The sequence below is a fragment of the Nerophis ophidion genome, linkage group LG04 (genome assembly GCF_033978795.1).
Source record: "Nerophis ophidion isolate RoL-2023_Sa linkage group LG04, RoL_Noph_v1.0, whole genome shotgun sequence".
NCBI lineage: Eukaryota > Metazoa > Chordata > Actinopteri > Syngnathiformes > Syngnathidae > Nerophis > Nerophis ophidion.
The window spans coordinates 17,863,948-17,890,082 of NC_084614.1; the positions used below are offsets into that span (position 1 = coordinate 17,863,948).

At 38.6% G+C, this 26,135-nt stretch overlaps 1 protein-coding gene across 1 annotated transcript; it reads left to right on the forward strand.

Moving 5' to 3' along the window:
- Positions 1 to 193: 193 nt before the first annotated feature.
- Positions 194 to 25,832, forward strand: psmb9a (proteasome 20S subunit beta 9a). The gene is made up of 6 exons (XM_061897293.1): positions 194 to 501; positions 7,832 to 7,899; positions 12,268 to 12,399; positions 12,534 to 12,663; positions 25,405 to 25,546; positions 25,626 to 25,832. The coding sequence occupies exons 1-6, from the start codon at positions 466 to 468 to the stop codon at positions 25,751 to 25,753; spliced, it is 636 nt and encodes a 211-aa protein (XP_061753277.1). The 5' UTR covers positions 194 to 465; the 3' UTR covers positions 25,754 to 25,832.
- Positions 25,833 to 26,135: the final 303 nt, after the last annotated feature.

Sequence of the window (26,135 nt, forward strand, 5' to 3'; positions counted from 1 at the left end):
GTTTTTGCGGTTGGTGCACTGATTGTAAGTGTATATTGTGTTTTTTATGTTGATTTAATTAAAAAAAAAAAATAGCAGTTGGGGACCACTGCTATAAAGACTATGGGATTATTACACTATAGTTTTTCATGAAAAAGTGGCAGCCAAAAATCCCATTCGCATTTCCTGGAGCGATCGTCGTGCTTTTTTAAGAGGACTGATTTTAACCGCAAACTCAGCTTTCGTTTTCGTCTTGAAATATGAGGCAGGACGCTTCGATCAACTCACTGACTTTAAACTGTGCATGACAGTCCGATGTTTGACATTTAAAACGGCGATACATAATAATAATAATAAAAACAAAAAACCGCCGTATCTGCGTCCGTGGCGCTTTACTTTCACTTTTGATTTGAATCGACAATACCTGCCCGTCTCTCTCGCCCGGGCCGAAGAAGGTTTGAGACCGCAGGCTGCTCGTCTTTCGCCATGTTGGAGCAAAACTCAGAGGAGGTGAAAACCGGAGTAAGTAAACAACAACAACAACACAAAAACACTCAAATGCGCGTAAAATTAGACAAATTAGCATTATTGCATAAAACGTGCTGCGTCGCTCGGGCCCGACGTGCTAATTCCCTCCAGCAAAGGTGCGTTTTCATGTCCTTTGTAAATAATATTCCTTTCCTATTTCACTTTCATTGCATGGCAACACTAAAATTGGCCCTAGTGTTTGAATGTTGTCTGTCTATATGTGTTGGCCATGTGATGAGGTGGCGACTTGTCCAGGGTGTAACCCGCCTTCCGCCCGATTGTAGCTGAGATAGGCTCCAGCGACCCCCTGGGACCCAAAAAGGGACATGCGGTAAAAAAAAATGGATGGATAATATACACAGAGGTGGGTAGAGTAGCCAGAAATTGTACTCAAGTAAGAGTACTGTTACTTTAGAGATTTATTACTCAAGTAAAAGTAAGGAGTAGTCACCCAAATATTTACTTGAGTAAAAGTAAAAAGTATGTTGTGAAAAAACTACTCAAGTACCGAGTAACCTCATTACGGCAACAAATAATGCACAAAAACATAAAAATAGCAATGAGCAAATTCAGAGCCAGGAATATCTCTTAAGAAACTAAAAAAATAATATATGTTAAATAATAGTACATTAAAATAAAAAAAATTAAGGCACATTGAGCCACAATAACTTAACAGCACCATAGGCTCAGTAGGCATTGATTGATTGATTGATTGATTGATTGAAACTTGTATTAGTAGATTGTACAGTACAGTACATATTCCGTACAATTGACAACTAAATGGTAACACCCCAATAAGTTTTTCAACGTTAATCAATTATTTTATAAATGACCAAGTCGAGGTGATCTACCTCATATATACATGTACATACACACACATATCATATATATATATATATATATATATATATATATATATATATACATATATATATATATATATATATATATATATATATATATATACAGAGGTGGGTAGTAACGCGCTACATTTACTCCGTTACATTGACTTGAGTAACTTTTGGGATAAATTGTACTTCTAAGAGTAGTTTTTATGCAACATACTTTTACTTTTACTTGAGTATATTTATATAGAAGAAACGCTACTTTTACTCCGTTCCATTTATCTTCATTCAGCTCGCTACTCGCTACTTTTTTTTATCGATCTGTTAATGTTTGTTTTGGTTAATGACAGAGCTTCAAAGTAGGATCTACGCATGTCTGCGTTTCACCAATCACATGCAGTCATTGGTGACGTTGGACCAATCAAACAGAGCCAAGCGGTCACATGACCCGACTTAAACAAGTTGAAAAACGTATTGGGGTGTTACTATTTAGTGGTCAATTGTACGGAATATGTACTGTACTGTGCAATCTAATAATAAAAGTTTCAATCAATCAATCTAACGTGTAAAAGAAAAAAGACACTTTTTATTTCAACCGTACTTCCCGTCAAAAGCCTAAAGACTGATCACACAGTTCCTGTCTTCACAATAAAAGTGCCGCTCCATCGCGGCTGCGCTAACAAAATAAGAGTCTCCCAAAGCCAGCGCAAACAAGCTAGCAAGATACGGAGTTTGCCGCCAATGTATTTCTTGTAAAGTGTATAAAAACAAATATGGAAGCTGGACAAATAAGATGCCCAAAACCAACAACTTTCATGTGGTATTAGAGAAAGAAGAGGAACTTTTTTTCTCCTCCATTTGAAAACTTGGACGTTATCAGCAATACTGTCTGATTCCAATCAATGCAAGTCATCAGAATCAGGTAATACACCAACTTATATTCTTGTCTTCATGAAAGATAGGAATCTATATGTTAAACATGCATGTATATTCAGTAAAACACCTTTAAAATGTCAACAAAAACGGCAAAATAAATAAATATAAATTATATATACTGTATATATAAATGTATATATGCATATGTATATGTATGTATATATATATATGATATGTGTGTGTATGTACATGTATATATGAGGTAGATCACCTCAACTTGGTCATTTATAAAATAAATGATTAACGTTGAAAAACTTATTGGGGTGTTACCATTTAGTTGTCAATTGTACGGAATATGTACTGTACTGTGCAATCTACTAATAAAAGTTTCAATCAATCAATCAATCAATCAATCAATCAATCAATCAATCAATGCCTACTGAGCTTATGGTGCTGTTAAGTTATTGTGGCTCAATGTGCCTTAATTTTATTTTTATTTTAATGTACTATTATTTAACATATATTATTGTTCTAGTTGCTTAAGAGATATTCCTGGCTCTGAATTTGCTCACTGCTATTTTTATGTTTTTGTGCATTATTTGTTGCCGTAATGAGGTTACTCAGTACTTGAGTATTTTTTTCACAACATACTTTTTACTTTTACTCAAGTAAATATTTGGGTGACTACTCCTTACTTTTACTTGAGTAATAAATCTCTAAAGTAACAGTACTCTTACTTGAGTACAATTTCTGGCTACTCTACCCACCTCTGTATATATATATATATATATATATATATATATATATATATATATATATATATATATATATATGCATACATACATTTATATATACAGTATATATAATTTATATTTATTTATTTTGCCTTTTTTGTTGACATGTTGAAGGTGTTTTAATGAACATACATGCATGTTTAATATATAGATTCCTATCTTTCATGAAGACAAGAATATAAGTTGGCGTATTACCTGATTCTGATGACTTGCATTGATTGGAATCAGACAGTATTGCTGATAACGTCCAAGTTTTCAAATGGAGGAGAAAAAAGTTCCTCTTCTTTCTCTAATACCACATGAAAGTCGTTGGTTTTTGGCATCTTATTTGTCCAGCTTCCATATTTGTTTTTATACACTTTACAAGAAATATACATTGGCGGCAAACTCCGTATCTTGCTAGCCTGTTTGCGCTGGCTTTGGGAGACTCTTATTTTGTTGGCGCAGGCGCAATGGAGCGGCACTTTTATTGTGAAGACAGGAACTGTGTGATCAGTCTTTAGGCTTTTGACGGGAAGTACGGTTGAAATAAAAAGTGTCTTTTTTCCTTTACACTTTTGATTGATTGATTGATTGAAACTTTTATTATTAGATTGCACAGTACAGTACATATTCCGTACAATTGACCACTAAATGGTAACACCCCAATACGTTTTTCAACTTGTTTAAGTCGGGTCATGTGACCGCCTGGCTCTGTTTGATTGGTCAAACGTCACCAGTGACTGCATGTGATTGGTGAAACGCAGACATGCGTAGATCCTACTTTGAAGCTCTGTCATAAACCAAAACAAACATTAACAGATCGATAAAAAATAAGTAGCGAGTAACGAGCTGAATGAAGATAAATGGAGCGGAGTAAAAGTAGCGTTTCTTCTCTATAAATATACTCAAGTAAAAGTAAAAGTATGTTGCATAAAAACTACTCGTAGAAGTACAATTCATCCCAAAAGTTACTCAAGTCAATGTAACGGAGTAAATGTAGCGCGTTACTACCCACCTCTGAATATACACCTATGTGTCGATTGGGGGAAAAGAACAACAAACCACATCTTCTAGCTCAGTGTTTTTGAACCACTGTACCGCGACACACTAGTGTGCCGTAAGATACAGTCAGGTGTGCTGTGGGAGATTATCTAATTTCACTGATGTAGGTTAAAAATGTTTTTTTACAAACCAGTAATTCTAGTCTGCAAATGATGTGTTGTTGTTGAGTGTCAGTGTGGTGGTTCTCAAATGGGGGTACACGTACCCCGGGGGTACTTGAAGGTATGCCAAAGAGTACGTGATATTTAAAAAAAAAAAAAAAATCTAAAAATAGCAACAATTCAAAAATCCTTTATAAATATATTTATTGAATGATACTTCGACAAAATATGAATGTAAGTTCATAAACTGTGAAAAAAAATACAACAATACAATATTTAGTGTTGACATCTAGATTTTTTTTGTGGACATGTTCCATAAATATTGATGTTAAAGAGTTCATTTTTGTGAAGAAAACCTTTAGAATGCAGTTCATGAATCCAGGTGGATCTCTATTACAATCCCCAAAGAGGGCACTTTAAGTTGATGATTACTTCTATGTGTAGAAATCTTCAAATCTTTATTTATAATTATATCACTTGTTTATTTTTCAACACGTTTTTAGTTTTTTTTATATCTTTTTTCCAAATAGTTCAAGAAAGACCACTACAAAATGAGCAATGTTTTGCACTGTTATACAATTTAATAAATCAGAAACTGAAGACATAGTGCTGTATTTTACTTCTTTATCTCTTTTTTTCAACCAAAAATGCTTTGCTCTGATTAGGGGGAACTTGAATTAAAAAAATGTTCACAGGAAAAAGGTTGAGAACCACTGGTCTAGAGCTCGGCAGAGTAACCTTGTAATACTCTTCCATATCAGTAGGTTGCAGCAGGTAGCGAATTGCTTTGTAGATGTGGGAAACAGCGGGAGGCAGCGTGCAGGTAAAAAGGTGTCTAATGCTTAAACCAAAAAATATACAAAAGGCGAGTGCCCCTAAGAAAAGGCATTGGAGCTTAGGGAAGGCTATGCAGAACGAAACAAAAAAAGAACTGGCTACAAAGTAAAAAAAACTGAATGCTGGACGACAGCAAAGACTTACTGCGGAGCAAAGATGGCCTCCACAATGTATATCCGAACATGACATGACTATCAATAATGTCCCCACAAAGAAGGATACAAACAACATAAATATTCTTGATTGCTAAAACAAAGTAGATGCGGGAAATATCGGTCAAAGGAAGACATGAAACTGCTACAGGAAAATACCAAAAAAAGAGAAAAAGCCAGCAAAATAGGAGCGCAAGACAACAGGAAAACAGCAAAAAAGTCCAAATACGTCAGGGTGTGATGTGACAGGTGGTGACAGTACACCTACTTTAGGACAAGAGCTATAGTGATACATTGTTGGTTCTGCTTTAAAGTCATATCCAACAATTGTGACAACAATTTTTTACTGTCAACTGAGTTTTGTTTTTTAATGATTTCTGCTGGTGGTGTGCCTCTGCATTTTTTCAACGCAAAAATGTGCCTCGGCTCAAAAAAGGTTGAAAAACCCTGTTCTAGCTCACACCTGGGAAAACTAAGGCCCCGGGGCCACATGCGGCCCTTTAAAGCTTTTTAATCTGGCCCGCCGGACATTCCCAAATATTTTATTTTAGATGTTTAAGATGGAAAGTGTAGCTGCCATTATGATGTGCACTCATGTTTTCTAATGACCACAAGTCTTTCAATGCTTGGAATCTGCACTTTTGCATGATATACCAGTTACTATGGTCATCTAATTAGTTTCTATAGTAATCTAATTAATTAAGTAAGCAGCTCAAATGAGGCACCAAACAGTGTGGGTGGGGAGCGTTTTCACAGTTTCCAGAGTGGCCAGCCTGAAATGTGGGTGTCAGGGACAGACGCGGAAGGAGATTTTCACAATAAAGTTCTATAGCTTAGTGATGTATCACTTATATCCGGTTGTAGGTGTTTTTTTTTTTGTTTGTTTTTTTAACTTTGCGTTCTATCTGGCTGTGTTTGTTGCGTTATTGTTGCGTTTTTTCTTGATTGTAAAATATGTCATATGTTGTCAATATTTAGTGTTTTACCGTTCATAGTGAATATTGTAAATTCCACATTCTTTATGTGTCTCATTCAGTAAAAACAATTTTAATTCCATTCTGTTTTTTAAGGCGGTCTTTAGCATTCAATCAGACATTATTGTGAGGTTTTGTATTGATGTTCCTAAAAACAGATACACTGGCCCCCAGACACATTTTTCTTTTAAATTTGGCCCCCAAGTCCAAATAATTGCCAAATTCCCTATTAATGCAACATAGTATTTAATATAACACTGATTTGCTTTGTCAACAAAGCTATATATATATATATATATATATATATGTATATATATATATATATATGTATGTATATATATATATATATATATATGTATACATATATATATATATATATACGTATATATATATATATATATATATATATATATATAAATATATATATATATATATACGTATATATAAATATATATATATATATATAAATATATATATATATACATATATATATAAATATATATACATATATATGTATATATGTATATTTATATATATGTATATATATATGTATGTATATATACGTGTATATATATATGTATACGTATATATATGTATATATATATATGTACATATATATATATATATATATATATGTATATATATATATACATATACATATATATATATATATATATATATATATATAAAATATTTGTATTTATTTATTGTTTTTCTACCGTTCATCCCATTTTGGGATATATATATATATATATATATATATATATATATATATATATATATATATATATATATATATACATTTTTTAATATTTTTTTCCGCTACCGTTTATTCCTATTTGGGGTGCTGGAGCCGATCTCAGCTGCATTCTAGCGGAAGGCGGTTTACACCCTGGACAAGTCGCCACCTCATCACAGGGCCAACACAGATAGACAGACAACATTCACACTCACACACTAGGGCCAATTTAGTGTTGTCAATTGACTGCTTTTGTGTTAGGATCAGCCGCTCGGATCCTACATTATTTGGTTGTTGAGTCCTTTTGTGTGTTTTCTTGGTTTGTTTTGGACTCTTCCGATTCTTAGTTTGTGCACTTCCTTGTTTAGTCTGTCTCCATGGTTACCTCATTTGTTCCTCCTGCACTGGCGGTTGGACGCACACCTGTTTATGATTATTGCTTCTGTATTTTAAGCTGCCGCCTTTGTTCGGTCTGGGTTCATCACTTGCTTTATGCAATACTCAACGTTTTTTGATTCTCTGGTCCTTTTTGACTTGCTAAGTCCCGCCTTAGCTTTCGGGAGCTCAACACGTGCCGTTTGGACTTCTACTCAGTGCTAAGTGTTAGCCTAGCTCCCCGTGCGTTCGGCACGCCTTTCTTTTGTCTTTTTGTACCAGTGTTATTTTTTTTTTTTGTATTAAAACCAGCTCCTACCTGCAATTCCTGCTTGTCCTTGGTCCACCGCATCTGGAGGGGACATCCCCGCGCATCACAATGTGCTTCGAACGTGACACTTTTGTCATCTTAAAATGATGCAACAACACCACACACACACACACACACACACACACACACACACACACACACACACACACACACACACACACACACACACACACACACACACACACACACACACACACACACACGCACGCACGCACGAACACGCACGTAATTGCTAATTGTATTTTATATTTTCCAGACAACAATCATTGCCGCTGAGTTTGATGGCGGCGTCGTGCTGGGCTCGGACTCACGTGTGTCTGCAGGGTGAGTTATACCATCCATCCATCCATTTTCTACCGCTTGTCTCTTTTGGGGTTGCAGGAGGAGCCTGGAGCCTATCTCAGCTGCATTCGGGCGGAAGGCGGGGGTACACCCTGGAAAAGTCGCCACCATACTTGCCAAACCTCCCGATTTTCCCGGGAGACTCCCGAATTTCAGTGCCCCTCCCGGAAATATCCCGGGGCAACCATTCTCCTGAATTTCTCCCGATTTCCATCCAGAAAATAATATTGGGGGCGTGCATTATAGGCACTGCCTTTGGCGTCCTTTCTCACCTGTAATCTTCACCCCTTAACATGCGGACCTGAGTGAGGACAGCCTGTCTTTTCCTCCACACAAACAGCGTGCCGGCCCAGTCACAGTACATCTACAGCTTTTGAAGCACACACAAGTGAATGCAGGGCATACTTGGTCAACAGCCAGACAGGTCACACATTAGGGTGGCCGTATAAACAACTTTACCACTGTTGCAAATATGCGCCACACTGTGAACCCACACCAAACAAGAATGACAAACACATTTTGGGAGAACATCCGCACCGTAACACAACATAAACGCAACAGAACAAATATGCTTCACTGCAGCACTAACTCTTCCGGGACGCTACAATATACACCTCTCCATTACATTTTTCTTTATTGTCCGTTTCATATCATTCCGTTTTCCACAAACATTTTTGTCCCCCCCCCCAAAAAAAAACATTGGTACTGTTTTTCCACTTACCGTAAAATGTTGTTTAAAAAAACAACAACAACACAATTTTACAGTAAAATTTTGTAAAATGTAGATGTCCGATAATATTGGCAGCCCGATGCTTTAAAATGAAACATCGGAAATTATTGGGATCGGTTTATAAATTATCAGTATCTGTTTGAAAAAGTAAAATTCATGACTTTTTAAAATATCGCTGTGTACACGGACGTAGGGAGAAGTACAGAGCACCATTAAACCTTAAAGGCACTGCCTTTACGTGCTGGCCCAGTCACGTAATATCTGCGGCATTTTACACACACAAGTGAATGCAACGTATACTTGGTCAACAGCCATACAGGTCACACTGAGGGTGGCCGTATAAACAACTTTAACACTGTTAAAAATATGCGCCACACTGTGAACCCACACCAAACAAGAATGACACACATTTTGGGAGAACATCCACACCGTAACGCAACATAAACACAACCAGGACAAATACCCAGAATCTCTAGCAGCACTAACTCTTCCAGGACACTACAATATACACCCCCCGGCCACACAATTTTTAAAACATTTTTTCTTGTTTTTGAACACTGACTTTTTGCAGTGTGGAGCCTATCTCAGCTGGGTGGTAGGCGGGGTACACCCTGGACAAGTCGCCACCTCATCGTCTATCCAAAAATGTGACGGCGTAAATGTAGCGCGTTAATTCTCACCTTTGCTAACATTTGTGTCTTCCTGTCTCGCTACCGAGTTTTTAATTTTTATACAGGATATATATATATGGACAAGAGCTATGTTGTGTAAGAAAAAAAATGAAAAAACAGCGCTTCTTGGAGACACACACGCTCTGATCGAGACAGGGTGCGGTCAGGGGAGGCAGTGTGATCATACAAATAAATAGAATATGTAATGATAAAATAATTGTAATTTAAAATGTTTTATTTTAATTTAGCTTTACCAATTTGGATTATTTTTTCTTCAAAATCATTGAATTTTTGCAATCCCTCGTAAACTTCTCGGCCTGCCGTGCCGTCAGAGCGCGTTCTTGTCTGGTGTGCTGCTGAGCGTTCAAAACGGCAGAGAAAAAAGTCTAAGGTGAGGCAAACAGTTCTCGTGCCTCACGATAGGGGCGCTCATGATCCCAGACATACAGTGGCCTCAGCGGGTAAGTGCCGCAGCGACTTATTTTTTCCGTCTCTTGCACTCCGACTTTCAACATGGATGACTACATTTCCGCACTCAGTTTTCCAAAGTGGACTTTCAAGCGGAGCAGGAGACAATTACTGAAGGAAGACCAACACCGGAGCTGAATGGTTTGTTTCAATCAGCAGGACGGAAAGTTATTCGCTCTTTCCAAACGGAGTGGTATACGTGAAAAGACTGGCTTTGTGGATGTTCTGCAAGAACCCGCCTTTTCTGCTTTCCTTGCCTTCCTTTTTCAACCCGTGGAACTGTGTGGACTCAAATGGGATTTTGTGACCTAAAGAATTGGCAAAGAAGCCTCACCAAACATGAGTGGTCGGCTGCTCATATTCAAAGCTAAATTGCGCTCAAAACGTTTGGGATGAGGATAGACTTGGCTTTGGATGAACAGCGGCGACTCAACATCAGCGTCCACAATGCTAAGGTAAAAGAGAACTGAGAGATTTTAAAAGATGTCATCAATGCGACCTGCTTCCTCGCCAAACAGCAGCTGGCATTTTGTGGAAATGGTGAGAGTATGAGCTCTGCTAATCGTGGCAACTATGTTGACCTCTTACAAGACTTTTAAAACTGAAGGAAGTGAAGGAGGACTTTTACCAGAAAGTGACGGATATTTTTATCCAGAAGGACCGGCATGGACTTCATTTATAAGTAAAGGTTAGCCGGCGATTACGTTATTTTTGTTTCGTTTTTAATGAAATGCACATTTTGTGTGCCACAGTTCGTATGTGTAAAGTAGGGGTCACCAACGCGGTGCCCGCGGGCACCAGGTAGCCCGTAAGGACCAGATGAGTCGCCCTCTGGCCTGTTCTAAAAATAGCTCAAATAGCAGCACTTACCAGTGAGCTGCCTCTATTTTTTTTAATTGTATTTATTTACTAGCAAGCTGGTCTCGCTTTGCTCAACATTTTTTGTTCTAAGAGAGACAAAACTCAAATAGAAATTGAAAATCCAAGAAAATAAATTAAAGACTTGGACTTCTTGTTTAAATAAATTCATTCATTTTTTTACTTTGCTTCTTATAACTTTAAGAAAGACAATTTGAAAGAAAAAATACAACCTTAAAAATGATTCTACGATTTTTAAACACATATACCTTTTTACTTTTTTAAATTCCTTCCTCTTCTTTCCTGACAATTTAAATCAATGTTCAAGTATTTTTTATTATCATTGTAAAGAATAATAAATACGTTTTAATTTAATTCTTCATTTTAGCTTCTGTTTTTTCGACGAAGAATATTTGTGAAATATTTCTTCAAACTTATTATGATTAAAATTCAAAAAAATTATTCTGGCAAATAGAAAATCTGTAGAATCCAATTTAAATCTTATTTCAAAGTCTTTTGAATGTCTTTTAAAATTTTTGTTCTGGAAAATTTTGAAGAAATAATGATTGTCTTTGTTAGAAATATAGCTTGGTCCAATTTGTTATATATTCTAACAAAGTGCAGATTGGATTTTGACCTATTTAAAACATGTCATCAAAATTCTAAAATTAATCTTAATATATTAAAATTACTAATGATCCATTAATTATTATTATTTATTTTTTTTTCAAAAAGATTTGAATTCGCTAGTTTTTCTCTTCATTTTTTTCGGTTGAATTTTAAAGAGTCGAAATTTAAAAAAAACTGTTTCAAAATTAAATTTTCATTTTTTAAGTGTTTTCTCCTCTTTTAAACTGTTCAATTAAGTGTGTTTTTTTTAATCATTTATTCTCTACAAAAAACCTTCCGTAAAAGGAAAAAAAATGTACGACGGGATGACAGACAGAAATACCCTTTTTTTAAATAAATATATAGATTTATTTAATAAAGGTAAATTGAGAAAATTGGCTATTTCTGGCAAGTTATTTAAGTGTGTGTCAAACTGGTAGCCCTTCGCATTAATCCGTATCCAAGAAGTAGCTCTTGGTTTCAAAAAGTTTGGTGACCACTGGTGTAAAGAATGTAGAAATGAAACATAACCCGTAAACTGCTGCCAATCAAATGGCAAACAATCTGCGCAGAGCGCATACTGTATATTTCTGATTCTGATTACGTCAGTGCCTCACCAGCTATAAACCTCACCGCACGTCATTGGTGGACACACAAAAGTCATTAGCATTAAAGCTGCAAACACACACCTACACACACACACGCACAAAAGTGTGTTTCCAGTAGGGCAGGGATTCTCAAACTGTGGTACCATCAAAAGGTAGGCCAAAGAATCACTTAATTAAAGTACAGTGTTTTATTTTTGCTATATTCAAATACTGTGTTCCTGTTCAAACTGTGTGGCCAAAAATGAAAAAAATACACTTGTTAAATAAAACCCCTGCCTTGTTTTTAACGAACACTTAGGGCTACTACGCTACTGTATTTTAATGTTGGTCATGATGGTGGTAAAGTTTGAGAGCTACTGGAGTAGGGTTTACTAAAAATAGGAAATATTGCTCTTACCCTCCCAAGGGACGCAGTGGTGAACCCGGTGATGAACAAGTTGTACCCTCTCCACCAAAAGATCTACTGTGCTTTGTCGGGCTCGGCGGCGGACGCACAGGCCATTGCTGAGCTGCTACGGCACCAGATACGCCTTCACAGGTAGATCAAAAATGTGTTTGTGGCGGTCTTCGACATTTTGGGGCGGCCGACATCAAATGAATGATAAATATCACCAAGTTGCACCACACATGAGAATATAATTAGAGATATCTGTGTACCTTAATTCTGGGCAGTGCAGAGATAGGGGAGGACCCCCGGGTCGGCGCCGCCGCCACCATGGTGAAGAACTACTCGTATCTCTACAGGGATGAGCTGTCGGCACATCTCCTCGTGGCAGGCTGGGACCGAAGAGACGGAGGGCAGGTCAGAATTCAACAAATGAAGCATGTGATGGCAAACGATAAAAACGAGAGATGTCCGATAGTGGCTTTTTTGCCGATATCCGATATTGTTCAACTCTTAATTACAGATTCTGATATCAACCGATACCGATGTATATACCGTATTTTTCGGAGTATAAGTTGATCCGGAGTATAAGTCGCACTTGCCAAAAATGCATAATAAAGAAGGAAAAAAACATATATAAGTCGCACTGGAGTATAAGTCTCGTTTTTGGGGGAAATGTATTTGATAAAACCCAACACCAAGAATAGACATTTGAAAGGCAGTTTAAAATAAATAAAGAATAGTGAACAACAGGCTGAATAAGTGTACGTTATATGAGGCATAAATAACCCACTGAGAAGGTGCCTGGTATGTTGACGTAACATATTATGGTAAGAGTCATTCAAATAACTATAACATATAGAACAGTGGTTCTCAAATAGGGGTACGCGTGCCCCTGGGGGTACTTGAAGGTATGCCAAGGGGTACGTGAGATTTATTAAAAAAATATTCTAAAAATAGCAACAATTCAAAAATCCTTTATAAATATATTTATTTAATAATACTTCAACAACATATGAATGTAAGTTCATAAACTGTGAAAAGAAATACAACAATGCAATATTCTGTGTTGACAGCTAGATTTTTTGTGGACATGTTCCATAAATATTGATGTTAAAGATTTCTTTCTTTTTTGTGAAGAAATGTTTAGAATTAAGCTCATGAATCCAGATGGATTTCTATTACAATCCCCAAAGAGGGCACTTTAAGTTGATGATTACTTCTATGTGTAGAAATCTTTATTTATAATTGAATCACTTGTTTATTTTTCAACAAGTTTTTAGTTATTTCATATCTTTTTTTCCAAATATTTCAAGAAAGACCACTACAAATGAGCAATATTTTGCACTGTTATACAATTTAAAAAAATCAGAAACTGATGACATAGTGCTGTATTTTACGTCTTTATCCCTTTTTTTCAACCAAAAGGCTTTGCTCTGATTAGGGGGTACATGAATTAAAAAAAATGTTCACAGGGGGTACGCCACTGAAAAAAGGTTGAGAACCACTGATATAGAACATGCTATAAGTTTACCAAACAATCTGTCACTCCTAATTGCTAAATCCCATGAAATCTTATTCGTCTAGTCTCTTCCGTGAATGAGCTAAATAATATTATTTGATGTTTTACGGTAATGTGTTAATAATTTCACACATAAGTCGCTCCTGAGTATAAGTCGCACTCCCGGCCAAACTATGAAAAAAAACTGTGACTTATAGTCTGAAAAATACGGTACAGTCGTGGAATTAACACATTATTATGCCTAATTTTGTTGTGATGCCCCGCTGGATGCATTAAACAATGTAACAAGGATTTCCAAAATAAATCAACTCAAGTAATGGAAAAAAGAAAAGCCAACATGGCACTGCCAGATTCATTATTGAAGCCATAATGTGCATTATTTTTTTTTAACATGCCTCAAAACAGCAGCTTGGAATTTGGGACATGCTCTCCATGAGAGAGCATGAGGAGGTTGAGGTGGGGGTAACGGAGGTGTATATTGTAGCATCCCGGAAGAGTTAAAGCTGCAAAGGGTTCTGGATATTTGTTCTGTTGTGTTTATGTTGTGTTACGGTGTGGATGTTCTCCCGAAATGTGTTTGTCATTCTTGTTTGGTGTGGGTTCACAGTGTGGCGCATATTTGTAACAGTGTTAAAGTTGTTTATACGGCCACCCTCAGTGTGACCTGTATGGCTGTTGACCAAGTATGCCTTGCATTCACTTGTGTGTGTGAAAAGCCGTAGATATTATGTGATTGGGCCGTCATGCAGAGGCAGTGCCTTTAAAGTTTATTGGCGTTCTATATTTCTCCCTAAGTCCGTGTACACAGCAGCGCTTTAAAAAGTCAGAAATTTTACTTTTTGAAACCAATACCGATAATTTAGAAACTGATACCGATAATTTCCGATATTATATTTTAAAGCATTTATCGGCCGATAATATCGGCAGTCCGATATCGGACATCTCTACTTGTAACAGTGAATAATGTCTGAATTTGCCTCTGAATTTCATTATTAATTGTATAAACTGTTTCAAGTAGACTGTCGATTTTACAGAAAAAATTTTACATTTACAAAATTTTACTCTAAAATTGTGTTGTTGTTGTTTTTTTTTACAATATTTTACAGTAAATGGAAAAACAGTTCCACAGTTTTTTTTGGGGGGTTTAATGGAAAATCCTGGCTGCTTAGTTGCCAGAATTTTTGTGTTTTAAATTTACATTGTTTTTTCCAACATTATATTGGTAATGGAAAAACAATATGAAGGCAGTGCCTTTAAAGTTTATTGGCGCTCTGTATTTCTCCCTACGTCCATGTACAAAGCGGCGTTTTAAAAGTCATAAATTTAACTTTTTGAAACCAATACCGATAAATTCTGATATTATATTTTAAAGCGTTTATCTCTAATCACAATTTTTGCTTTTTCCTTTAACAACGCCGACTAGTACTCACGGCAGACTTCAAGAGACAGGAAACATAATAAAACAATCACTTACTGTACAGTGTCTTCTCTCACTGGGATGACGACTGATTAGATGTTCATAACTTTCCGTTTAGATGAAGAATTCATCATAATCCTCGGGAATGGTTAAAAAAAAAAAAGGTGGGTGCAAACAAGCGTCTTTTTGTGTCTTTCTTGCCATATGGGTTTAAAATTCCGATCGCGAAATGTAAATGGGGTAATATCGGCATTTTTTGGGGACAGTTATTTAGAGGGCGGAATTGACTGCTATTTTAGCAGATGTTTTTGCTGATGTTTATTTATGATTTATAATGCACAAAAAAAGGAAAACAATGTATGTGTTGTTGCTGTGTATGGCAGCACATCAAACTTTTTGAAACCCAAAGAAAACAACAAATACCATCTACGGGAAATGTATGTTAGTCATTGTGGTTCAAAGGGACGTATTTAACAAATCAATGTCCATATCTGTCACAATGAGAAGGTAAAGTTGTACAAATTGTTGAGGTGTATAAGCTGTCTAACATGTCCATCGCGCCTGCACATGTTGTACACAAAACAGATGCTATGGTTGTTGTTTATCCTGCTGAACCGGTTAGTGAAATGATAGGCGTACTATATGCTACTTCTAATTAATGCTTTTCAGCTGGGCTTTTTGTGGCTCTCTGCAACATCATGCTTTAAAGTTTGCAGCTTTCCACCTACTCAGTGGTTAGAGCAGGGGTAGGGAACCTATGGCTCTAGAGCCAGATGTGGCTCTTTTGATGACTGCATCTGGCTCTCAGATAAATCTTAGCTGGAATTCACAGTGCTAAAAATAACGTTCAAAATATAAAACATTCATCCATCCATCCGTTTCCTACCGCACCTGTTCAAGAAGTCGCATTAATGGTAAGAAGTATTTTATGTCATAATGGGGTGGGGTGGGGGGGGGGGGTCACAGCTTTCTGCGGGGTCGTTCTCCCAGGAAGGCAGACGGACTACTTGGGACATGGCATTTAGGTAAAAACATGACTTAATTTAAACAAAAAAAAGATACAAACAAAAATCGCTCACAGCGGAGGCATAACTTGGGCTAAAGAAGAAAGCTAACGCATAAACAGACTATGAACATAAGTCAAACAAAACTTACATGGCATGGCATGAAGCACGAAACTATGGCAAGGCATGAAACAAGTCAGCACAGAGCAAGAAAAGATCACATTGACGTCAGGGTGACTGACTGGCAAAGACAAGCTTAAACACTGCCTCTGATTAGTGCTCGGGAAGTAGGTGAGCGGGCATTTTGTCCACCAGAGACAGGTGGACAAAATGAGTAACCAAGGAAACCAGACAAGGGAGTGGAAAAAAACAGGAACTTAAAGAGTCCAAAAGACAAACAGCACATAGCCAAACAAAAATATGATCAACAGACATGACATTTGATTTATTATTGGTTAGCTTCAGAATAACAATGTTATTAAAAAGAATAAGGAACTTATTATACTCAAAAAATGTTGGTCTTACTTAAAAATGGACGCATTTAGTTGTATTCAGTGTTAAAAAATATGATATGGCTCTCACGGAAATACATTTTGAAATATTTGGCTTTCATGGCTCTCTCAGCCAAAAAGGTTCCCGACCCCTGGGTTAGAGTGTCCTGAGATCGGTAGGTTGCGAGTTCAAACCCCGGCCGAGTCATACCAAAGACTATAAAAATGGGACCCATTACCTCCCTGCTTGGCACTCAGCATCAAGGCTTGGAGTTGGGGGTTAAATCACCAAAAATGATTCACGGGCGCGGCCACCGTTGCTGCTGACTGCTCCTCTCACCTCCCTGGGGGTGGACAAGGGGATGGGTCAAATGCAGGGGACACATTTCACCACACTTTGTGTGTTTGTGTGACAAATCATTGGCACTTTAACTTTAACTTGTAGGAGATACTATGTGGGTGTTCTTTCATGTTTACAGTTTTTTTTATTAAATAATAGAAAACATATATACCCTCCGCCCGAGTGCAGCTGGTATAGGCTCCCGCTCCTCAGCGAACCTGAAAGGGATAAGCAGTTGGAAATTGTCACGATCCGGGGTGCAGCTTGTTGCAAAGTTTGTTCTCTCGGATTGCAGAACGGACAGATCCGGACGATAGCGTGAGGTAGGAGATGAGTTAAAGTCAGGGTCGAATACCTTAAGACATTATATAGACCAGGGGTGTCAAACTCAAATACAGAGTGGGCCAAAATTTTAAACGGAACAAAGCCGCGGGCCGAGGTTGAACAAATTAACCTTTTAATAGGGACCCAAACAAGTTTTGCATTACATATTGAACAAGCAAGGCTTATATAACTTTAGTGACATGCAAAATCCAGTTTCAAATAATAATAATAATATTTAAAAAAAAAAATCAATGGCATATCAAATAAAATTCAAATAAAAATGTAATGCCTTTTTTTCTATTTGCAATCTTCTGAGGTAAATATCAATTTTTTTCCAGAGGCTAATAATAAATTTGGAAATAAAATAACAATAATGAATGAACCAAACATTCAAGCCTTGAAGTAGCAAGAGAAAATGCATGAATAAAACGTAAATTATTGGTCAGTTTGCTGGAAGTTTCCCGGAAGAGTTAATGTTGCAAGGGGTTCTGGGTATTTGTTCTGTTGTGTTACGGTGCGGATGTTCACCCGAAATGTGTTTGTCATTCTTGTTTGGTGTGGGTTCACAGTGTGGCGCATATTTGTAACAGTGCTAAAGTTGTTTATACGGCCACCCTCAGTGTGACCTGTATGGCTGTTGACCAAGTATGCCTTGCATTCACTTGTGCGTGTGTGTGTAAAAGCCACAAATATTATGTGACACACTGTTAGTATGGAGGAAAAGCGGACGTGACGACAGGTTGTAGAGAACGCTAAAGGCAGTGCCTTAACTGCACACCCCCAATATAGTTGTCCAGGTGGAAATCGGTAGAAACTCGGGAGAATGGTTGCCCCGGGAGATGTTCGGGAGGGGCACTGAACTTCGGGAGTCTACCGGGAAAATTAGCAGGGTTGGTAAATATGAGTATTAGTGGTGAATGCGGTGTTACAGCGGCACCGACGCTGTAACACCGGCACCGACGCTGTAACACCGGCGGGCCAGCTCTAATGCTAAATTGATATTGCCTCAAGGGCCAAATTAAATTACACGGCGGGCCAGAGTTTGACACACATGATATAGACACAGAAACAGAGAATCGAACACAAACCAGTGATTGCTTTTCTTGTACGAGGAGAGTGACCTGGAGAAAGTGTTGTCAGTTAGAGGCTCCAACTCACTCTGAAACCTTTCTTCCACTCCCCTCGCCTTTTAATTCATTCGGGAGACCCAGCATTACACACACACACACACACACACACACACACACCAAACACCAAACACGTAAACACACACAGCTGTACTAAGGGAGGAGGGGGGTTTACAGCTGTGTTGGAAACATAACACCTGTGTTAAGAACATAACACATGCAAATATAAAAAGATACAGTTGTGATCAAATTTATTCAACCCCCACACAATTTTGGTGTTTTAGCAAGTTGGACATTTATTCCGTATTTTGGCATAGCTCGGTTGGTAGAGTGGCCGTGCTAGCAACTTGAGGGTTGCAGGTTCGATTCCCGCTTTTGTCACCCTAGTCACTGCCGTTGTGTCCTTGGGCAAGACACTTTACCCACCTGCTCCCAGTGCCACCCACACTGGTTTAAATGTAACTTAGATATTGGGTGTCACTATGTAAAGCGCTTTGAGTCACCTGAGAAAAGTGCTATATAAATATAATTCACTTCACTTATAGTCATATCAAATAAAGAAGTGTCAAATAGACAAATGCAACTCATATTGTAACACTTTATTTTACAAAATAGCAAAAAAGGACATTTTTCTTAATATCTCATTGACAAAATGATTCAACCCCCTAGTTACATGCATCTTTAGTACTTAGTAGAACAGCCTTTGGCAGTAATGACATCCTTCAAAGGTGATACATAAGCGGACACAAGCTTCTTGCAACCATCTACAGGTATTTTAGCCCATTCCTCTTGGGCAAAGGCCTCCAGTTCATTCATATTCTTGGGCTTGCGTGCTGCAACTGCCTTCTTCAAGTCCCACCACAGGTTTTCTATAGGATTTAGGTCTGGCGACTGTGAAGGCCACTCCAGAGTCTTCCAGCCCTTCTTCTGCAACCACTCTGATGTTGATTTGGACGTATGCTTGGGATCGTTGTCCTGTTGGAAGGTCTAACGTCTCCTAAGCCTCAGCTTCGTCACTGACTTCATGACATTTGCAGCTAATATATCCTGGTAGGAAATATAATTCATAATGCCTTGAACGCGCTGGAGATTCCCGGTACCTGAGGCAGAGGAACAGCCCCAGAGCATGATTGACCCCCCGCCATGCTTAACAGTAGGAAAGGTGTTCTTCTCTTTATAAGTTTCATTTTTTTCCCTCCAGAAATAACGTTGATTCATTGGCCCAAAGAGTTCCAGTTTTGTCTCATCACTCCATTGAACAGTTTCCCAAAACCTTTGGGGTGTGTCCAGATGATCTTTGGCATACTGGAGTCTATTTTTCTTGTGCCTGGTAGTCAGAAGTGGGGTGCGCCTGGGAGTTCTGGCATGGAGGCCTTCATCTCGTAGTGCGCCTTATTGTCTGGGATGAAACCTGCCTTCCCCCTTCTGCAATGTCCTGTTGTAGTTCCTCAGCTGTTACCCGGGGGTTTTTCACCACTGTACGCTTCAAACACCGAAGAGCATCCTCTTTCTACCACGCCCAGGTAGTGTTTCCACTGTGCCTTTAGCTTTAAACTTGCGAATTATGCTCCCAACTGTGTCTCTTGGAATGTGTAATGTCTTTGCTATTGTCTTATATCCATATCCTTTCTTATGAAGAGAAATTACCTGCTCTCTTGACTTCTTTGACCACTCCCTGGACTTCACCACATTGCAAATACACCATTGACCATCTACAAGAAGCTGAGCGTCACAGTCTTTTTCAATCAGTTTAATTGTTGCTCGTTATGGTTCTAATCACATCTAAAGGTGTTTTCAACACCTGATATAAAAGACCTTATTCAAATTCTGTTCTTAAGAGTTATGATCTTCAAGGGGTTGAATAATTTTGTCAATGAGATATTAAGAGAAATGACACTGTTTGGTATGTTACAAAATATAATGTTGTAACTCAAGTTGCATTTGTCTATTTAATGCATCTTTATTTGATAAGACTATGAACACCAAAATTGTGTGGGGATTGAATAATTTTGATCACAACTTTACAGTAACTTCCTGTGTTGCTCTCTCTCATCTGCAAACTACTCTTTGCAGTTGGCAGGTCAACCTAAGTTCAATCTACCGCCAAGTTTCGTTTCTCTACGGTTTGTCTAACACAACGCATAAGCAAACAATCATCCATCCATACATCCATTTTCTACCGCTTGTTCCTTTTGGGGTCGCGGGGTGCGCTGGTGCCTATCCCAGCTACAATCGGGCGGAAGGCGGGGTACACCCTGGAAAAGTCGCCACCTCATCGCAGGGCCAACACAATCATATTTGAATAAAAATTAGACAACTTATTTACAATTAATCCAACAATTTCCTTATCATAAATAGTAACCAAACCAAACCAAAAACAAGCTAAAAGGAAGCTAAGGCAAAACTTAGGTTACACAGGAGCAAGAATCAGAAACATCAAAACGTAACAGTTGCATACCGCAAACAATGAAGCCACACTGACTCTGGCGAGCAACGTGAATAAATAGCTCTCTGATTAGTGCTCAACTGCAGGTGATTGTGCCGCGCACTAATCAATGGCAGGTGAAACACAATAGCACCCATGGTAACCAAAACAAACACCCAAAACTGCACAAAACAGGAACTAAGGGAGTCCAAAACTAACAAAACATAATCAATCAATCAATGTTTATTTATATAGCCCTAAATCACAAATGTCTCAAAGGACTGTACAAACCATTACGACTACGACATCCTCGGAAGAACCCACATAAGGGCAAGAAAAACTCACCCCCAATGGGCAAGGAGAATTCACACCGAGTGGGATGCCAGTGACAATGATGACTATGAGAAACCTTGGAGAGGACCTCAAATGTGGGCAACCCCCCCCACCCCTTCTAGGGGACCGACAGCAATGGGTGTCGAGCGGGTCTAACATGATACTGTGAAAGTTCAATCCATAGTGGCTCCAACACAGCCGCGAGAGTTCAGTTCAAAGCGGATCCAAGACAGCAGCGAGAGTCCCGTCCACAGGAAACCATCCCAAGCGGAGGCGGATCAGCAGCGTAGAGATGTCCCCAACCGATACACAGGCGAGCGATCCATCCTGGGTCCCGACGAGCGGTCCATCCTGGGTCTCGATTTTGGACAGCCAGTACTTCATCCATGGTCATCGGACCGGACCCCCTCCACAAGGGGGGGGAGACAGAGGAGAAAAAGAAAAGAAGTGGCAGATCAACTGGTCTAAAAAGGAGGTCTATTTAAAGGCTAGAGTATACGAATGAGTTTTAAGGTGGGACTTAAATTCTTCTACTGAGGTAGCATCTCAAACTGTTACCGGGAGGGCATTCCAGAGTACTGGAGCCCGAACGGAAAACGCTCTATAGCCCACAGACTTTTTTTGGGCTTTAGGAATCAATAATAAGCCGGAGTCTTTTGAACGCAGATTTCTTGCCAGGACATATGGTACAATACAATCGGCAAGATAGGATGGAGCTAGACCGTGTAGTATTTTATACGTAAGTAGTCAAACTTTAAAGTCACATCTTAAGTGCACAGGAAGCCAGTGCAGGTGAGCCAGTACAGGCGTAATGTGATCAAACTTTCTTGTTCTTGTCAAAAGTCTAGCAGCCGCATTTTGTACCAACTGTAATCGTTAAATGCTAGACATGGGGAGACCCCGAAAATAATACGTTACAGTAATCGAGGCGAGACGTAACAAACGCATGGCTAATGATCTCAGCATCTTTAGTTGACAAAATGGAGCGAATTTTTGCGATATTAAGGAGATGAAAGAAGGCCATTTTAGTAACGCTTTTAAGGTGTGACTCAAAGGAGAGAGTTGGGTCAAAGATAATACCCAGATTTTTTACCAAGTCACGTTGTTTAATTATTTGGTTGTCAAATGTTAAAGTTGTATTATTAAATAGAGGTCGGTGTCTAGCAGGACCGATAATCAGCATTTCCGTTTTTTTGGCGTTAAGTTGCAAAAAATTGGCGGACATCCATTGTTTAATCTCATTAAGACACGCCTCCAGCTGACTACAATCCGGCGTGTTGGTCAGCTTTAGGGGCATGTAGAGTTGGGTGTCATCAGCATAACAGTGAAAGCTAACACCGTATTTGCGTATGACGTCACCTAGCGGCAGCATGTAGATGCTGAAGAGTGCAGGGCCAAGGACCGAACCCTGGGGAACTCCACACGTTACCTTAACATAGTCCGAGGTCACACTGTTATGGGTGACGCACTGCATCCTATCAGTAAGATAAGAGTTAAACCAAGACAGGGCTAAGTCTAACATACCAATTTGTGTTTTGATACGCTCTAATAAAATATTATGATCGACAGTATCGAAAGCAGCGCTAAGATCGAGGAGCAGCAACATAGATGACGCATCAGAATCCATCGTTAGCAATAGATCATTAGTCATTTTTGCGAGGGCTGTCTCAGTAGAGTGATTTGCCCTGAAACCGGATTGAAAGGTTTTACATAGATTGTTAAACGCTAAGTTTTCATTTAGCTGCTCTGCAACAATTTTTTTGAGGATTTTCGAAATAAAGGGAAAACTGACCGCATGGTAGTTTACCATGAGGTCAGGATCGAGGATAGGTCTTTTAAGGAACGGATGAATAACCGCTTTTTTGAATGCTAGGGGAACAGTGCCCGAGGAAAGTGATAAGTTTATAATATTTAGCACTGATGGACCTAATAATACAAAAAGCTCCTTGATAAGTTTCCCAGGAAGTGGGTCAAGTAAACATGTTGTTTGTTTTATTCCATTTACACGTTGTAACAATTCTTCTAATGTTATTTCATCAAAACGAGAGAAACTATTTTGGATATTTGCAGTGCTAGACAAAACATGATCCGGACCACAGATCATGACAGAAATGAATGGACGGTTGGCTATTTAGAAAGTCGAACATGTTTTTAGGCCGCAGTTATAAAAATATTTTTAAAAAATCCTACTTTGCCGGTAAATCGGCCAGACATGGAACCAATTAAAAGCGATAAACCAAAAGTATATTTAGCTTAGGACGCGTGTGCATTAAAGACACAATCAACAAAATGCAGTTCAAGTTTATGATTTGATATTAAGAAATTATGAATTATTAGTAATTTACAAGGTATTATTGTTTTTATTATTAACTACAATTCAGTTCAATTCAATGTTTAATGTTTATGTGTTCAAAATCCAGAAAAAGTCCAAAGTTCCTTTTTAAATACTAAAAAAAAAATGGTTGATAGTTTTATTAATGGGGAAAGAAAAATGTTCAGTGCAGTGAAGACAACTCAAAACTGCTATGCCGCTTTGGAATCATTCAAAAAAAGTAAACAAAACACACAACATGGGTAATAACTACAAACCCCGTTCCATATGAGTTGGGGAATTGTGTTAGATGAAAATACAAACGGAATACAATGATTTGCAAATCATTTTCAACCCATATTCAGTTGAATATGCTACAAAGACAACATATTTGATGTTCAAACTGATAAATATTTTTTTTTGTTACAAATAATCATCAACTTTAGAATTTGATGCCAGCAACACCTGACGAAGAAGTTGGGAAAGGTGGCAATAAATACTGATAAAGTTGAGGAATGCTCATCAAACACTTATTTGGAACATCCCACAGGTGTGCAGGCTAATTGGGAACAGGTGGGTGCCATGATTGGGTATAAAATCAGCTTCCCAAAAAAGACTTAGTCTTTCACGAGAAAGAATGGGCCGAAAAAAAAAGCCATTTATCCACAACATCCAGATCTGCCGCTGGCTTCTCTGGGCCCGAGATCATCTAAGATGGACTGATGCAAACTGGAAAAGTGTTTTGTGGTCTGATGAGTCTACATTTCAAATTGTTTTTGGAAATATTCGACATTGTGTCATCAGGACCGAAGGGGAAGCAAACCATCCAGACTGTTATTGATGCAAAGTTCAAAAGCCAGCATGTGTGATGGTATGGGGGTGCATTATTGCCAAAGGCATGGGTAACTTATACAACAGTGAAAGCACCATTAATGCTGAAAGGTACATACAGGTTTTTGAACAACATATGCTGCCATCTAAGCGCCGTCTTTTTCATGGACGCCCCTGCTTATTTCCGCAAGACAATGCAGAGCCACATTCAGCATGTGTTACAACAGTGTGGCTTTGGTAAAAAAGAGTGCGGGTACTTTCCTGTGCCACCTGCAGTCCAGACCTGTTCCCCATCAAAAATGTGTGGCGCATTATGAAGCGTAAAATACGACAGCGGAGACCCCGGACTGTTGAAGGACTGAAGCTCTACATAAAACAAGAATGGGAAAGAATTCCACTTTCAAAGCTTCAACAATTAGTTTCCTCAGTTCCCAAACGTTTATTGAGTGTTGTTAAAAAAAAAGGTGATGGAACACAGTGGTGAGCATGCCCTTTCCCAACTACTTTGGCACGTGTTCTCAGTCATGAAATTCTAAGTTGATTATTATTTGCAAAAAAATAAATAAAGTTTAAGAGTTTGAACATCAAATATCTTGTCTATGTGGTGCATTCAATTGAATATGGGTTGAAAATGATTTGCTAATTATTGTATTCCGTTTATATTTACATCTAACACAATTTCCCAACTCATATGGAAACGGGGTTTGCATGAAAAAAACAAATGTTTTAGACACTACACTTTTCGAAAAAAGGTTTGGCTTTGATAAAAACGTAAAATTGTACGGCCTTTTTTAAAATATGGCTGCAAATTTGTGAAACGTTTGAGACATATGTGATTAAAGGCTTTGTAAGTAAACTTTGATTGATTGATTGATTGATTGATTGATTGATTGATTGATTGATTGGTTGGTGGATGTTATTTTAAATGGTCAAACCAGGACGAGGACGTGATATAATGCTTGCAGAATGTCGTGGGGTCTTCTGGCTTTTACACGGCGTCCAAATCATGATGCTCTCCTCTGATCCCTCCCAGGTGTATTCCACCCTGAGTGGCGGCCTGGTACGACAGCCCTTTTTCGTGGGCGGCTCCGGCAGCTCGTACGTGTACGGCTTTTTGGACGCGGAGTACCGAGAGGGCATGAGCAGAGCCGCCTGCCAGAAGTTTGTGCTCAACAGTAAGTGCGCCTCGCTCACAAAAAGATGATGGCATGCTTTGGTGGGGCTCGGCCTTCACCGACGCTCTCGCTCTCGCAGCGCTCGCTCTCGCCATGAACCGGGACAACTTCAGCGGAGGCGTGGCCTATTTGGTGACCGTCGACAAGCACGGCGCGAAGGAGAGTATGGTGCTGGGAAATAACTTGCCCGTCTTTTACAACGGGTGACCGATGACCGCTTGGTTTGACTGCAGACGTTTGTGGGCTCGCCTCATCCTGTTGCGAATAATAAAATAATGTTTTAGAATGCCTGGCTTGATTTTTTTTCTTCCTCTTTTAAACCCTGCGTAACATGCATAGCAAAGTGGATAGCGAATAAGAAAGGAGATGATTGACTCCAGTATCGGACTACAATGGCGGATGTGCGCAAAGTACTTTGGGTAAATCTCGACTATATATGGATAATCCGCAGACCTCACCAATGGCAAAAATGTTACAAATGGAACAAATTCCAAAGTTAAAGTACCAATGATTTTTAGACACACACTAGGTGTGGTGAAATTTGTCCTCTGCATTTGACCCATCCCCTTCTTCCACCCCCAGGGAGGTG

Coding starts and splice junctions, on each gene's coding strand:
- psmb9a (XM_061897293.1), top strand. CDS start 466: ATGTTGGAGCAAAACTCAGAGGAGGTGAAAACCGGA. Junction 7,900..12,267: donor GACTCACGTGTGTCTGCAGG/GTGAGTTATACC, acceptor TACCCTCCCAAG/GGACGCAGTGGTGAACCCGG. Junction 12,400..12,533: donor CACCAGATACGCCTTCACAG/GTAGATCAAAAA, acceptor AATTCTGGGCAG/TGCAGAGATAGGGGAGGACC.